Below are 14,984 nucleotides of genomic sequence, written 5' to 3'. Positions count from 1 at the left end.
AGAGAGAGGAGAGGACATCCTTTAGAAAAACCCAGCATGGTATTTTTTCTTCCCCATAACTCCACAATGGGTAACATATCTTTGGTTTGGCTAAGGGCTGTTTTTTTCCTCCTTTTATGATTCAACTAAAATTAGTTCTTAGTTTTTCACAATGAGATGAGGGAGAAAATGGCTTAGATTAAGGATAGCAAACTTGTTCTGAATGAGCCAGATAGTCAATAATACAGGCCAAGCAGTCTCTGTCACAGCGATTCAGCTATGCTATGGTTGTGTGAAAGCAGCCACAGACTGTACGGAGACAAATATGCAAGGCTGCACGCCAATAAAACTTTACTTATGGACACTCAGATTTCAACTTTATACAATGTTCGTGTGTCACTTGCCAAGAAATAATGTCCTTCTTTTGATTTTTAGAACCATTTGCAAATTATAAAACCATTCTTCGGTCACGAGCCATGCAGGAAACAGGCAGTCCACCACGTTTGCCCCACAGCCCAGAGATTGCGGGCCTCTGGCTTAGATATTGTTCCAAATCATTGATGTTGAATGGAGAATGTAGATCGTGCTTTAGGATTTTACGATACGATTTTTTCCCCGAGAACATTTATGTATATCCTGATTTCTATGTTATATATACTCTATGTACATTGATCTTTTAAGATTAGAAAAGACAATCTGTCGATGAAGATTGTCTTCTATACAGGATGTGGAACCAGGTAAGCCCCATTCCACCTCTCTTTCTGTGTTTGTCTGTGGGTACTGCTGCTATGGGCAGTGTACCCAGTGTATTGAGACCAGAACAACATTTGTGACGGTGAATTCAGTGGAATGTTGGCAGATAACTTGTTTTCCTATTCTGTGGACATAAAAATACAAAGATCATGTAAAAGAAAGGGGGGTGAGGATTCTAATATGTTTAATATATTAGCTGCTTCAAACCCAGTCACATATGTTGGTGGATCTGAATTGTACAGAAAGGATTAATACAGTCCTTTGGAATAGATGAGCCACCTATTCTTATACTAATACTTGAGCCTTAACTTATAGACAGCTCTAAATTTACTTCCACATTATGTAACTTTATATGGATTTTTAAAAAATTACACATAAAGTTTTATAGACCTCTGCTGTGTAAAGCATTGCAATTTGCATCAGGAGATTTATTTTAGTGTTTCTGGTTTTCTTGCTCGTTGGCCTATTTACCAGGTTTTGTTGATACTCAGAAGCTCACAGATTACCTAATCATTTTTCCTGGGGGGGAAGGGGAAGGAATTGGTTAGTATAATTGTTCCCTCTTAAATTTGAATGTAATTTGGGGAAATGAAGGCAATTTCAGGCTTTTGAATTCCAGCAGGCGTCTTTTATGCCCATTCTTCATTTCATGGCTTTGACTCTTCTCCCTTTCCCCCAAATAAAATTCTCTATTTTAAGCTCCAGAGTTAGGAAGTGAATTCAGGGGAGAATGGAGCTGAATCTGGGTGTTAGCAGTGGAAAGGGGACCAGCTTGCTTATATTTACTTACGTTGGGGTTAACTGGTACTGTAAATGTAATTCAGAATGAGTATGTTTCATGAAGAATGAGGAGAGACCTTCATTCTTTATATAACGTATACACACTGGCTGATACGAATAAGGGTGTGTGTGTGTGGGGGGGCAGTCCAGAAATATAAGACGATCACGTGACCAGCAGTCTCAGGAAGTAACCTCTGGCACTCACCCTCTTGAATCCAGGAAGTCGGATGCAGTGGAAATGGATGAAATGATGGCTGCCATGGTGCTGACATCCCTGTCCTGCAGCCCAATCGTACAGAGTCCTCCTGGGGCCGAGGCCAACTTCTCTGGTAAGGAGGGGGCCCAAGCGGGTTCTGGGTGCAGCAGAGGCCCACGGCGGACTTCCTCTGGTTTGAGTAGCTAATTACCAAAGGACTGGCCTGGTGATAGGATTTTGGAGTCTCTTCTCACATGCATCCCAGGCTGGCTGAGTGACATTGAGTTAGATGCTTCCATTCTTTTTCCTCAGTTTCCTCATGTGGGAGAAGTTTCCTGGTGCATTGTAAAGATGATTGAGTAGGGGGCGGAGCTACAGTGGCCACTTGAGTAAGTTCTTCTACGGGAGTAAGTCAGTGAGGCACTTTGCTGGAGGCCTGAACAAGGCCAGAAGAGGAATATTTAGTTCACAAAGGTAGAATCCTACTAAATGGTCCGCTAGTGGCCTCAGAAGATTCATGCCTCTGTTCCAAGTGCTGAATTCAGCCTTGTAAATTAGTGTGGGCCTACCGGCCGATGACCTGGAATAAATGAGCCGAAGTCTAAAATAAATCTAATTGCTTAATACAAAACAATAACATGACTTCACAGCAAATTTGTAAATGAAAGGAAAATTCTTCCAGTGTGACCCCGAAAATACAGAGAGTGCCAAAAAAATATATACATATTTTAAGAAAGGAAAGATGTATTAAAATTGTAATGCTCAATATATACCGATAACAAAAGATGAATACGAGTCACGTTTGACTTCTGCAATGACAAGAGGTGCTCAGAGTGGTTACCATCAGCGTCCAGACACTTCTGATTATTGCGAACCACTGCTTGAGCCACGTTGACCAAAGTGTCCACTTGTATCCATTTTTTTGGCACCCCCAGTACATTATCAGTAACACGAGAGGAAGAAGGGTTGCTGGGTATTAGTAGTTTGATGAGACTGGCCGTGAACCTGAACTTTTTTGTTCGCAATTCGTTACAGGGCTGCCTAACTCACTCCCAGGCAATAACTTTTTCATGATGAGATCTAACGAAATTGCAAGCTACTTAAAAGCTTGTAGGAAAATATGCAGTTAACTCTGAACATACACCATAAGGAAAGTGGCCTTTGCAAGTATCCCTCATAAGCAATCTTCCTAGATAGAAAGTCAATGTAAAGGAGAGATAAAAGCAGATTTGCTTATTGCACCCAAAGCCCATCATAAGTGATGAGACTGCTAGAGTAAGTCCTTGTGTCAGATGGCACCTGGAGGTGAAGTATAGCATTGTGCACCTGCTCTGTTAGTACTTGGTGCTATGCAAGCAAAATGGGGAGGAAAGGAGTCAATTTTAAGTTCTGAAATTCTATGAGTGTAGCAGATCCAGAAGGTTGGTCAATAGGAGGAAGACTCAGGAAAGTGTCATAAAGGCAAAAAATATCACTGACTCCAATTCCCATCAGGTTGTTTGTGTATATGTGTATAGAGTATATACGTATGTGTACACACACACATACCCCAAAACCAATATATACACATCTAACTGATAGTATGCCTTGATCCTGATATCTGAAGTCCCTTTTGGACAAAATTTTTAATTGTTTTATTAAAGATTTTTTCCCCCATTATATTTCTGATCTTCTGGTTGAAGTTAGTGGAAAAATAAGGCTTCCTTGGCAGTTAATGATGTTGAAATATTTTGCAAGGTGAGGTCTACACAGCAAACAAACCCTTGCTCTAATCGTGGATACTGTTTGCACAGAATCCACAATTCCCTTTGGTCTCTGTACAGTTAGGGTGGCTCTGCATGTGTGTTTATGCGGAGAATAGAGGGAATGACAAATATTTCAGAGCGGCTCGCTGTCAAGTCTCACTGCTCTGCATTTGCAGAGGAGCACTTTGTCTTCATGTTACCGAATATCTGTTACCCTGCCCCAGGAAATCTTACAATCTAAGGTGCATTTATGTTCCCTTTACAAGGCATAGATTCATTTATGATATGAACTTTTTGCTTTGTTTTCTATTTTTCTTCCTTCATATACCAGTTTGCCAGTTTCCGCATTCGAACCACTTGAAGGTCCTCTGTGGAAAGCTGCTGTGTGCTAGGGTTTCCGCTCTTTGCCTGCCCTTTGTCTCCAGAGCCCTGGTCACACTAGATGTAGCATTCTGCTCCCTTGCCCTTCTCTTCCTGAGTGGACGTGGGGGGCCCTTGACCTATTGCTGTGCTGGTGGGTCCTGAGGTTTTCCCTGAATGCTTACCCTGTTTTAAGCCCTGTGTGTAGATGTCATAAACGCTTGGTTTCCAGAAAGTCATAGCTTTGAGACTTGGTAGTGATACTGACAGAGGGAAGAGTTCATCCATCCCATTCTGTGTCGGTGGGCTTCTCCCAGCATGTGAGGTGTCATGAAGGAGAGCCTGAATGGGGAACATGGAATGCTGGAAGTCTATTTCAGGTGTCTAGATTAGCCCAGAAGCGGTTTGGAATATGGAACAAGATGAGCAAAACACAGTAGGACTTTTATCTTGGCCACAAGGGATGTGGCCATCGATCTCAGAACCCAGGGTTAGGAGACTCTGTTGAACGCCTGCCCGTGGTGGGTGTTGGGGCTTTTGGGTACATGGCTACCATACATACCTGTATGTGTGATAGTTTGTTGTTTTTTTCCTGTATATCAAAATTTCGGATTCTTCTATACTGTAAATGAATCTGGATTTATGGAAGAGTCTGGGTTGGGCCTAAAGCAGCCTGAAGACAGTCAATTTAAAAACTGAAACATTCACCTGTTTGACTGTGATCTTCCTGTTGGGACACCCTGCAAGGAGCAAGGCAGCAGGTTCAGGGCCATATTGGGCATAAGGACCTCCTGTCATCTCTGATGGCTCTGGATTGCTCTCGGAGCTTATCTTTCCTTCTCTAAATATGTGACTTATGGATAAAAGCAGGAACTACCTGAGCTGTAACTACCTCTGTTAAATGGCCGAATGGTTTTTTTCTTACATGCAGCTTTTGATGGACTTTCCTGGGTTTAAGGAATCGGAAAGCACTTTTCAAGAAAGCCTGGTCAACAAACTCTTAACTTGGAGTTTCTATCCTACTCTGCTGTGGGGAAGGCTTCCCATGGGGTGTGTGTCTGTGCGTGTTCTCACCCACCCTTTTAGGCCTAGAGGCAGGAGAGGCTTTTCCTCTCCCCCTCCCCACTCTCCCGTTTTTGTTTTTTTTTAACATATAAAGTGAGAAACACATTTTAATTAGGCTATCTTTCTGTTAATAATATACAAAACGAAGTTGCGTGTGTGTTGTTGGTCAGTGATGATCAACTTGGCTGTGGGAGGTCCACTGGAGCAGAGCAGGGCTACCCAGCATTTCTGTGATGTATGGACCCGGTCTTCATTTTTACCGAAGCTCATAAAGAGGAGGTTCAGGGTTTTTTGTCCTGCTGGAGTGGCAAAGCCAGGCAGAGCCAGGAATTGGATTCAGGAAAACAGACTCCAAACTAGAATTTCCTGGTCCCTGCCCTCGGCTGTCTGTGCGGAATCTGGTGTAGACAGGGCCATGCCGGAAGCCCTGCTTGGGACAGGCCTGTGAGCGTCTTCTGTCTTCCCTCCACCAGCTTCCCGCCAAGCCTGTGACCCCTGGAAGGAGAGTGGCGACGTGTCTGACAGCGGCAGCAGCACCACCAGTGGGCACTGGAGCACGAGCAGTGGCGTTTCCACCCCCTCGCCTCCCCACCCCCAGGCCAGCCCCAAATATCTGGGGGATGCCTTTGGTTCTCCCCAAACTGATAATGGATTTGAGACTGATCCGGACGCTTTCCTGTTGGACGAACCAGCTCCACGTAAAAGAAAGGTACGTAGTGCAGTGTGAGCATGAGCTCAGGCTGGTGGGGCTGACATCTACATGGGGCCGTCTGGGGATGAGATGGGGCCCCACAGGTACCTGGGGATTCTCAGGCTCCATCCCATTTCAGCTTTCCTTTGTTGCTTCTGTTCCCTCATGATGTTCCCAGGAGCCCTACTTAATGCCAGTTCTTTCCCCTTTCCACCTCAGCCCCAATTCCTGCCTTCTTCGCTGCTCTCCTTCAGAGGCCTGTGCACGCGAGGTTTGGCCGTCCGGTGGGTTTGACCCACAGCACCAAGCACTGCTGCTGGCCACCAGGCTCCTCTCCCGGGTCCAGGCTGTCTATCCCTACCTGTCAGTTTCCGTGGCCCCAGACAGCCCCTTCCCTAGAGCGTTTCTGGGTTCTGTTGGAAGGCAGCTGAAGTCTCCACTGGGTGAGGATGAGAGGGGGGTGAGGGAGAGGAATATATCCCGATGACCCCATCTTCCTTTCCCCTAGAACTCGGTGAAGGTGATGTACAAGTGCCTGTGGCCAAACTGCGGCAAAGTTCTGCGCTCAATTGTGGGCATCAAGCGACACGTGAAGGCCCTCCACCTGGGGTAGGTATGGAGCCCAGAGCGTCTGCCTAAGGTACCGCTCAGGTCTCCTCCACCTGCTGATGCCCGGGGACCCACACCCGGACGGACCTCTTGTCCCAGAAAATCCGTTGCTGAGGTGCGCCCCCTGCTGCCTGTTTCTGGCCCCTGTGCCCAGTAAAACAGCCAGTGGGAAGGAGATCTTGGCTGGGAAGGAAGGACCCTTCGATCATGGTGAATATTGATGCTGTTTATGGGAAGGGAGCTCCGTCCTTCTTGTGTGTGCATCTTCTTACCTCACTGTAGGAAGCGAGATGTTTTAGTTCTGGGTCGAAATAGGGTATTTTGGTGCGACCCCCTTCGCGAGGTCCGTACCTGCTTTCCCTCGGGAGCTGAGGCTTGCTCCATTAGCACTGCCGCCCTGGAGCCCACACTGCTCGTAGCTCAGGACCTGGCTGACAGCACTTTCCCTTGAGGAGAGAACATGACCACAAGTAGGTGAGGCCCACACATGTCCCGTGGCGGAGCTCCAAGTCAGATGACTCCCAGGGGAGGAGAGGGTCGCACACATTCTGGGAGAGAAACCTTTGGTGCCAGGGGACACAGTTCCTGTGGATGTTAAGGCATGTCCTCCTCTGAGACACTGCATTGGGAGCAGACTCCTGGGTGTTCTCTCGGGTTCCTTCCCTGACTTGCTGGGAGGCCCTAAGCAAGCACACCCTCTTATGCCTTGGTATCCCCTCTGTTTGAAGTGAGGCCACTTGTCCCTGATCATCAGTGGGTTCCCTTTCCTCACAGGGACACTGTGGACTCTGACCAGTTCAAGCGGGAGGAGGATTTCTACTACACAGAAGTGCAGATGAAGGAGGAAGCTGCTCCTGCTGCTGCTGGCACCCCCGCAGCCGACCCTGCCTCCACCCCCAGTGTGACCAGCTCGCCCCTTGCCATTCTTTCACCGCCTCCTCCCAAAGCCCAGACCTCAGGCCCAGAACACCCTGGCCTGGAATCTTACCTGCCCTCTGGTGCTCTCAGCAAGTCAGCTCCTGGCTCCTTCTGGCACATTCAGGCTGACCACGCATACCAGGTATGGGGCTGGGGCATGCTGGGAACTCAGCCTTGCTGCTGTGAGCACGTTCCGTGCCTGACCTGTCGCTAGCTAGTCTCATCACAGGACGCTCAGCACCCTGATTGAAGGCTGAGTCCGTTAGCTGAATCGCTCGTCTCTTAACTTCTACCGAGAAGAAAAGGAAAATGACTTCACACTCAATAAATGTGGCAATTCCCCAGTTCTTCATCCTTGGTTATTAGAAATAATTAGTGTCTTGAGTGAAGATTGGAAATCTGGCTGAGGGGCATCCCAATTTCAGGTATCTCCACTCGTCAGAGAGCTGTTCTTTTGCTTTAATAAAACTCTTTGCTCCTCTTAAAAAAAATCGGAAAACAGAAATTTGGCTGAAACTCTGAGGAACCAGGATGACAGATGGCATGGGGAAATCTCTAGTTGCTGGAATTGTGTTACTTTAACAAATAGTCGGCACCCATTGTTTTGAATACCGACTATGTGTCAAGCAGCAGGTGAAGCTTTTCAGGTAGAAGAGTAAGACGTAGTCCCTGAGCTTGTGAAGTGTGTGCTTTAACTAGAGAGAGAAATGAATATGTAACTATGATTAATTATAATAAATAGTCAATGTACCTTACTAGAGGGATTGTTGTAGGTACAGAAAGATCAAGCTATTACGCCTGTGTGTTTGGGAAAGTTGTCATGGAGGGGGTGACATTTAGGATGGTCCTCACTGCCCGTAGTAGTTATTCAGTGAACGTACAGCTTGCTGTGTGCCACTGTTTCTTAAAATCCTTTTATGCCTATAGCTTGATTTTAGCAGACTCTAGGCTGATTTGCAAGTTCAAATCAGCCTTTACAAAGCAGTGCTTTCAATCAGAAAGCCTTTACAAAATGAGTCAACTCTCCTTCTCATTAGAATGAATGGTTATTTACCGTGTTTCCCCGAAAATAAGACCTAGCCGGACCTTCAGCTCTAATGCATCTTTTGGAGCAAAAATCAATATAAGACCCGGTCTTATATTTTACCATAAGATTGGGTCTTATATATAAGACCGGGTCTTATATTAATTTTTGCTCCAAAAGACGCATGAGAACTGATTGTCCGACTAGATCTTATTTTCGGGGAAACATGGTAGCTGTTTCATGTTTGGCCAACTTCAGGTGGCCCTTTAGGCAGCTGGCTGACACTGTGAGATGGGCCTGGAGAATGTAGCTGGTGTTTTTACAAACAGACGTAAACCTGGAGAGTGTTGTGACATCCAGGTGGTTGCTGGGGACACCACATCAGTAATGCAGCCATGTCACGCATGCGCCGAGGCTTTTGGACATGCTTGGGGAACTGCCTATAGCCTGTTCTTGGTAGGTGGTCCGGCCAAGAAGTGACTCCACTGTGATGATTAAGTCATGAGGCTAGCATGTACACCAGCTCAGAGAGGGCTTCCCCGAAAAGATTGGAGCCTGGAACTAAGGCACCTTCAAAGAGTTGGATGCTCTTATATTTCTCTTGGGAAGCATTATCCTGGTGTGTAGTACTGGTAGTTTCCGGTTAGAGATGCACCTTCTGCCGCAGACCATGATGTTACAGGGAGGATGGGTGTACTCTGAAAGCTTCCTGAGCTGGCACCTAGGCTGACACTCTGTGGTCTCTGCTAGGCCCTGCCGTCCTTTCAGATCCCCGTCTCGCCACATATCTACACCAGTATTAGCTGGGCTGCTGCCCCGTCCACGGCCTCTTCCCTCTCTCCGGTGAGTATGTCCCTCTCTGAGCCTGTCAGCATTTTGGGGCCCTGGACAAGCTGAGGGCCCTTCCACACATACCCAGTGCTAGAGGCCATCTCCCCACTCTTGCCTCTAGCGCCCAGACTTCTCCAAGATCTCTATGGTACCTGCCCCCTTACCTAGCACTCCTCTGCTGGTCACAGCCCCTCTTAGAAGGTGGAAGGAGGGTACTTGCAGAGGAGTACCTAGATCAATCAAGTTTACTGCCAAGAAAAATCACGATGTGAGGCTGGGTCAGTGCCCTGTTTAGCTATGCATGTCTGTGGATGCTTGCTAAGAAGCGAGAGAATGTGGGAAAGCTGGAGAGGAAGAGTGCGGAGCAAGGGAAGCATTTGTAGGGGGCTGTGTAGGGTAGATCAGAAATCTCGAGGCCACTATGGACCAGTGCCTTAGGTTGCTTGCCTAGGAACTAAAATAAATTGGAAGTCATTTGAGCCCCACGTAGTAGGTTCTAGTCTTAAATATCTCCTATAGGAAGGTATCACACCTTATAAAGCCTAAATGTCCAAAGGTGCCACTGAGGCAGTGTAATCCCTCCTTTTTTGTTACATACAGTGACTACATCTAAATCTGCGGGGAACAGTTCCCGAGGTGGCCAGGGCAAGTGGCTCCCCTGCCCGTGGCCCCTGCTGTATCACAAGTGTAGCTTAAAAGCCTACTTCTCAGTCTCCAGGCTCCCCTCCCTACCTGGCCCCGGCTCACCACTGCCTGGAATATCCTTCCAGAAAAGACATCCTGGCCTGGCACAAGGAGGGGCTCTGCAGGTGTGGCTGCCTGCCCTGTAGGATGGTTCTCTCACCTTTCTCCTGTGTTTGTGGCCCTTCTCCCTGTGCCCAGGTCCGGAGCCGGTCGCTAAGCTTCAGCGAACCCCAGCAGCCGCCACCTGCAATGAAATCTCACCTGATTGTCACTTCTCCACCCCGGGCCCAAAGCAGTGCCAGGTGAGACCATTGGCTCCCGTGGCCTCCCTCTGGCTTCCATCCTTGCCATCTCCTGTGCAAGTGTGGACCCCGAGTCCACCTGCCCCTGGTCTCCAGGGTTAGTCCCCCGGCGGGGACAGGGTGTGTGCAGTCTGGCTGGAGGACACGCTAGGTGCTGGGGAGGCCTTCCATCTCTGGCCCCAATGGTGTCCACCCCTTCCAGCCTCAGCTTATTTGCTCAGCCTCACACCTGGCCACACGCCAAGTCTAAGCACCAGTGCGTGACTGTACCCTCATTATTCTCTTGGCAGGAAGGCCCGCGGGGAGGCTAAGAAGTGCCGCAAAGTGTACGGCATTGAGCACCGGGACCAGTGGTGCACAGCCTGCCGCTGGAAGAAGGCCTGCCAGCGCTTCCTGGACTGAACCCGTCCAGCCTGAACCTAGCAAACCGGCTCCTCCTCTCTGCTCCTGGCCTGAGGGCAGCCAGGTGACAAAAGGCAGACTCTTAGCTGAGTGTGTGGACCCTCAGCAGATTCCTGAAGATAAAGAGTGGACACTGGGAGTTTGGGCTCTATTGACTAAGGTTTAATACTTAAAACATTTCCCCCCGCCCCACTTGTGGGAACATTTTTTTTTTTTAAACAAACATTTTTTCCCTTTAAATAGGAGAGAGCCAAAATTGACCAAGAGTATTCTGCATTAAACCAGAGACCAAAGAATTAATTACCCTCCCTTTCCCACAACCCCTCTCTAGGGGATTATTTTGTATGCGTCAAAAGGAGGAACAGCTCATTCTGTTTCCTGCTGAGTTGGTGAATTCTTTGCTTTTTCAACTCTTCCAGAAGGGACTATGAGCAAGATGAATTCACTTTTCTTAAAAAAAAAAAACAAAAAAAAAAAACCTAAAAAGTGTTCTGGCTAACAACTCAGAGAGCAGTTAGGACCTGCCATGGATGGGGTAGGATGAGTTGGGGTATCTGGGTGATTTTTTAGGTGCAGCCGGCCGTTATTCTCCACCTGAATCATGGAGAAGGAAAAGCTTGTCCTCACCAAGCAGCTTCCATGGAAGTAAAAGGAAAACCCTTTCTTGGGGACAGCTGTTTGAATCTGGGTCCTCTCAGATGTTGGGTGGCATCCCAACAAATAATGTATGGCTTCTTCTCAAAGCCCATACTAACAGGTTTTTTTAAAGACTGTACCCAAATTGCTGAGCCAAAAGGCTAATATGAATTCACTTTTTCAAATGTGGCGGTTAAACACTACCTTGATACTCTTTCCTCTTTCCTTGAGGAAAAATGAGAGGGTTTTAGTATCTGTGAAAGCTCTCTGCTATTACCTGAGTGCATAAACTTTTCTCTTGAGTTTCGTTCCTCCAGTGATAGAGATGACACCTCTAAAACACTTGGTTTTCTTTTGATATTGTGTTCAGAAGCTGTTATCTGATTAAAGTTCTCTTTTATTTGGAAGGTAGTTTCCTATTTGTCTCTGGTCTCACCAGGGATTTCCCCATTTCCCTCCCAAAGCTGTAGGCAGGGCTGGCCTAGGGAAGGAGAGAGAAGAACACAGATAGAAAAGTAAGTGGCAGCTTGCCCCATGATGGAAAAGAAGTTGACATTGACAGGTCCCCCATTTATTTGATGGGCTTACCTGCCCCTCTGGGAGCAATCTGGTCTTGTTCCTTAGGTGGCAAGTAGGACAGGAGTCTTCAGTCAAGGCAGGAGTCTTCTGGAGTTTTTATCAGTCTTGATCGAGTCCGGGCAATGGATCAAGGTGTGACCTTCCCAGATACATACTGAGCCCTGTCTCTTGTCTGAAGGCGGGATAGCGAAGGTGAAAGAGAGTCCTGAGAAAATCACGTGAGGAGGACCTGGAGTTGGATTCTAGCTCCTGGTGCTTCAGCCTCTGGTGTTTCTGGAGGCCTCAGATAATGAGGGGAGATTGGAGAGCATTGCTTGGGAGGTAAATAAGCAAAGCTGTTGTTGTGGAGAAGGAGCGGAGATGTGGGGAGTTCAATGCCATACCAACCAGTGGTTGATTAAGACAGGGTGGCTGAGCCCTGAGGGTGGACACGTGTTTCTTTTGGAGCCTCCCCTTTCTTTGGAGCGTGACTGTGGGGACTCCTCGGGCCTGCTTGAATGGGGACCATTGGTGCCCAGTGCCTTGGACCTATGTCCCAGATGTCAGAGGCTCAGGGAACCCCACTAAGACAGTTCTCTGGGAAGGGGACATCAGCATGCTCCCCTTGACTCTTACTGAGGTGATCCTCTTGGTTCCAGGTGGAAATACCTGGCTCTGGAAGCCCCTCTTGCCACTTCACGTGGGAAATATGCATATGCTTCTTAATTTGACATATGCTGAGTGTTAGAACACCTGCCAACCTAAGAATAGGGTCTTGATATTGTGAACGGTGATGGTGACCTGGGTTTGGTGACAGAGGGAAAGACAGTTATGCACAGGAGTCTGTGATGGTGATGGGTATATTTTTATAACTTAGTTTTAAAAAAAAAAGGATCTGGAATCTGTCCCTTGGTAAAGCTGGAAAGCAGGCCAGCCAGAGGTGGCCCAGGGTTCTTCTTCCCGTTCCTTCAGCTTCCCTGAGAATTACAAGCTGCCAGCAGGTTGTTGCTTGTCCTGGTTCTACTCACTTCCCATGCTGTCCATTTTCAGGTCTTGGGGAGGGGACGGAACATATGAGACGTGGGGACTCTGCCCAGCAGTGTCTTCTCTTCCCTTCTTAGTCAGAGCTCTTGCTGAGTCTGGTCTTTAGAAAAGCTGGTTTCATTCCCTCCTATAACTGGATATAAAGATTTTCTCTAAGGGCGGTAAGCTTCTCTTGTCATTGGTACCCAGTCAAGGAAGAGAGAAAGAAGAAGCTGATGAAACAATTTAAAAATGGCAGTGGTTTTATTTTTTTTATGTTTCGTTTTAGTGCGGCTTTTCCTGTCTGCATTTGCTCCTCTCCTCTCACGTAGCGGTGGCTCAGCGGCGCCTCCTCTGGCCTCCCTCCTCCCGTACCTCCATCTGTGGCTGTTGTTTTGGTTCTTGACGTGTGGTCTGTTCTAGGGGTTGCCCCATTTGTTTCTCCTCAGAGAGTGGTGGTGGTGGTGAACTGATCCAGCATTCATGCCTGTTCTCTCTCTCTCTCTCTCTCTCTCTCTCTCTCTCTCTCTCTCTCTCTCCCCCCTCCCTTGCCCTCTCCCTCCCTCCCTCCCTTCTTCCCTCCCCGCCCCCCCACTTCCCAGCCCACCTGGGCAGCAAAATCTGATACAAGGTGAGGATGCCATGGGTGCGCATTTGAAACTAACAGGACTGACTGCTGGTCCAAAGCAGGTATCTTGGGAAGCTTTCTTCCCAAGTGATGTTACACTTATTCAAAATATTTCTTGGGATTACTTTGGGAGTCTGTGATGCTTGCTCTGATCAGCCTTGATGATGCTAAATCTGCACTTGTGCTTATCCAGTGCAGAGAAAGTCCATCAAGTGAGGCCTGAGCTGCAAAGTACACGGGCTGACTGAAATAGCTTGGGTTTAATTATGTGACGGTTAGCTGACTGTAAAAGCCAGGCTGTAATATCAGAGAGCATTTTGAGCTACGTCTACTTTGTCACAGTAAGCCCATAGTTTGATTCCTTGGAGGACGTTATTAATTTGGATGTGGAAACTGATTTGTTTGAAGAAATCTGTCCTGTTACTTTCTGGTCCTCCCAGGTTCTGACTTTACCAGGGGCAAACAAACAAACAAACAAAAGAAGAGGGAACTAAATCCCATTTGTGAATTTGTATTATTGGCGCCTTTTCCCGCAGCTGTCTTCCAAGTATTATTTTTACTGTTAAAAAGTTTTTTTTAAATGTGAAATGTAATGTTTTTACAGCTACAATATGAAATATATTTTATAAGGAATAAAATGGTACATTGTCTGATTTAATGTGTTCCTGTCCCTCTGCCCCTTCCCCTTGCAAAGGATGATTGTCATTGTCCTTGGTGTGAAAGCAATGATAGCATGTCATACTGTGGGCAAAGCATACACATTCATTTCCTTATAATAACCATAGGTAACATGACCAGGGACCAGGCCAAGTGCTTACAAGGATTGCCTCAATAGTCCTATGAAGCAGTTACTATTATCATCCCCATTGTACAGATGAAGAGAGCGAGGCAGAGAGGTTAAATAACTCGCCCAAGGTCACACACTGGGAAATAATGGTACTAGGATTGTAATCCAGGCAGTAGCCACTGTGTTCTATACTTCTTAGATCGACAACGGGGAGCATGTTGTTGACCATGTTCCTGAGTATATTGGGGAGCGAGAAGGTGACTTAGGAGAAAATAAGTCACACTCTACTTACAGAACAAGTTGTGACTTGTTCCATAGGGAGCAACATGGGCCACGCCCTGAATTCATTGGTTCTGTGTGCTGTGCTGGTCCAAGGGGCCAGCTAAAGCTGGGCTAGGTGGGGAGGGTTGGGAGCAGAAAGCAGCACCCCACCTTTGCAGCACTGGAGCTGACTGCTTTATGCGATTTTCTGGGACCATCAACTGTCTCTGGGAGCAGGCTCTAGGGCCTGACGGTAAGGATGATGCCACTCAGAAAATCCAGAGACGTGATTACAGTTGGACAAGCCCAGAAGCCAGTGAAGCTGGTGTGGGAGGTTGTCTTTTGGCCTTTTGCATTCGGGTAGAACAGAGGACTTCTTTCTCCCCTTTCCCTTGGTCCCTGCCCCACCTCATGTCCTTAAGAAAGTCCCACAGGGAATTCGCTGCTCTACTGCAGGTTGCCCAAGCCCCCAGAGTCAGCTCACTGTCTTTGAGCTGGACATTCTCTTTGCAGCCCTGATCCCTCCCAGGCTGACCTTTATGGCTGCATCCACGGACCCCTAACTTTCTGGCTTCCAGTTATGTTTGACCAACAAGAGACACCGGGCTGAAGGGCTGAAGGAGAGAAGAGTTGGGGCATTGCCTCCCCCAGCCCTTCCTGCCCACCGTGTGAATGGGCGTGTTTCCCTGCTGAGAGCTGTTGCTCAGTCAGTTCCAGTAACTCCCCCTTACCAGGGCGCCCCATCTCCTCAA

The 14,984-nt window shown here is 47.6% G+C and overlaps 1 protein-coding gene across 5 annotated transcripts in view; it reads left to right on the top strand.

The window, feature by feature from the left end:
* The window catches only part of ZNF395 (zinc finger protein 395), a 49,636-nt gene extending 38,256 nt beyond the window's left edge, over nucleotides 1–11,380 (top strand). For 3 of the 5 annotated variants that reach the window (XM_081077620.1, XM_081077618.1, XM_081077621.1), the window contains exons 4-10: nucleotides 1,732–1,841; nucleotides 5,352–5,587; nucleotides 6,078–6,178; nucleotides 6,953–7,238; nucleotides 8,871–8,963; nucleotides 9,834–9,937; nucleotides 10,228–10,792. In XM_081077620.1, coding sequence (XP_080933746.1) covers nucleotides 1,732–1,841; nucleotides 5,352–5,587; nucleotides 6,078–6,178; nucleotides 6,953–7,238; nucleotides 8,871–8,963; nucleotides 9,834–9,937; nucleotides 10,228–10,339 — 1,042 coding nt within the window. In that variant the 3' untranslated portion in view covers nucleotides 10,340–10,792. Of the gene's footprint in view, nucleotides 1–1,731; nucleotides 1,842–5,351; nucleotides 5,588–6,077; nucleotides 6,179–6,952; nucleotides 7,239–8,870; nucleotides 8,964–9,833; nucleotides 9,938–10,227 lie in introns of all 5 variants that reach the window. The other 2 variants (XM_081077617.1, XM_081077619.1) reach the window with 2 other exon arrangements.
* Nucleotides 11,381–14,984: the final 3,604 nt, after the last annotated feature.

The sequence above is a fragment of the Rhinolophus hipposideros genome, assembly GCF_964194185.1.
Source record: "Rhinolophus hipposideros genome assembly, chromosome: 16".
NCBI lineage: Eukaryota > Metazoa > Chordata > Mammalia > Chiroptera > Rhinolophidae > Rhinolophus > Rhinolophus hipposideros.
Note: the sequence above shows the minus strand (reverse complement) of the source record. Positions and strands in the feature narration are given on the sequence as shown.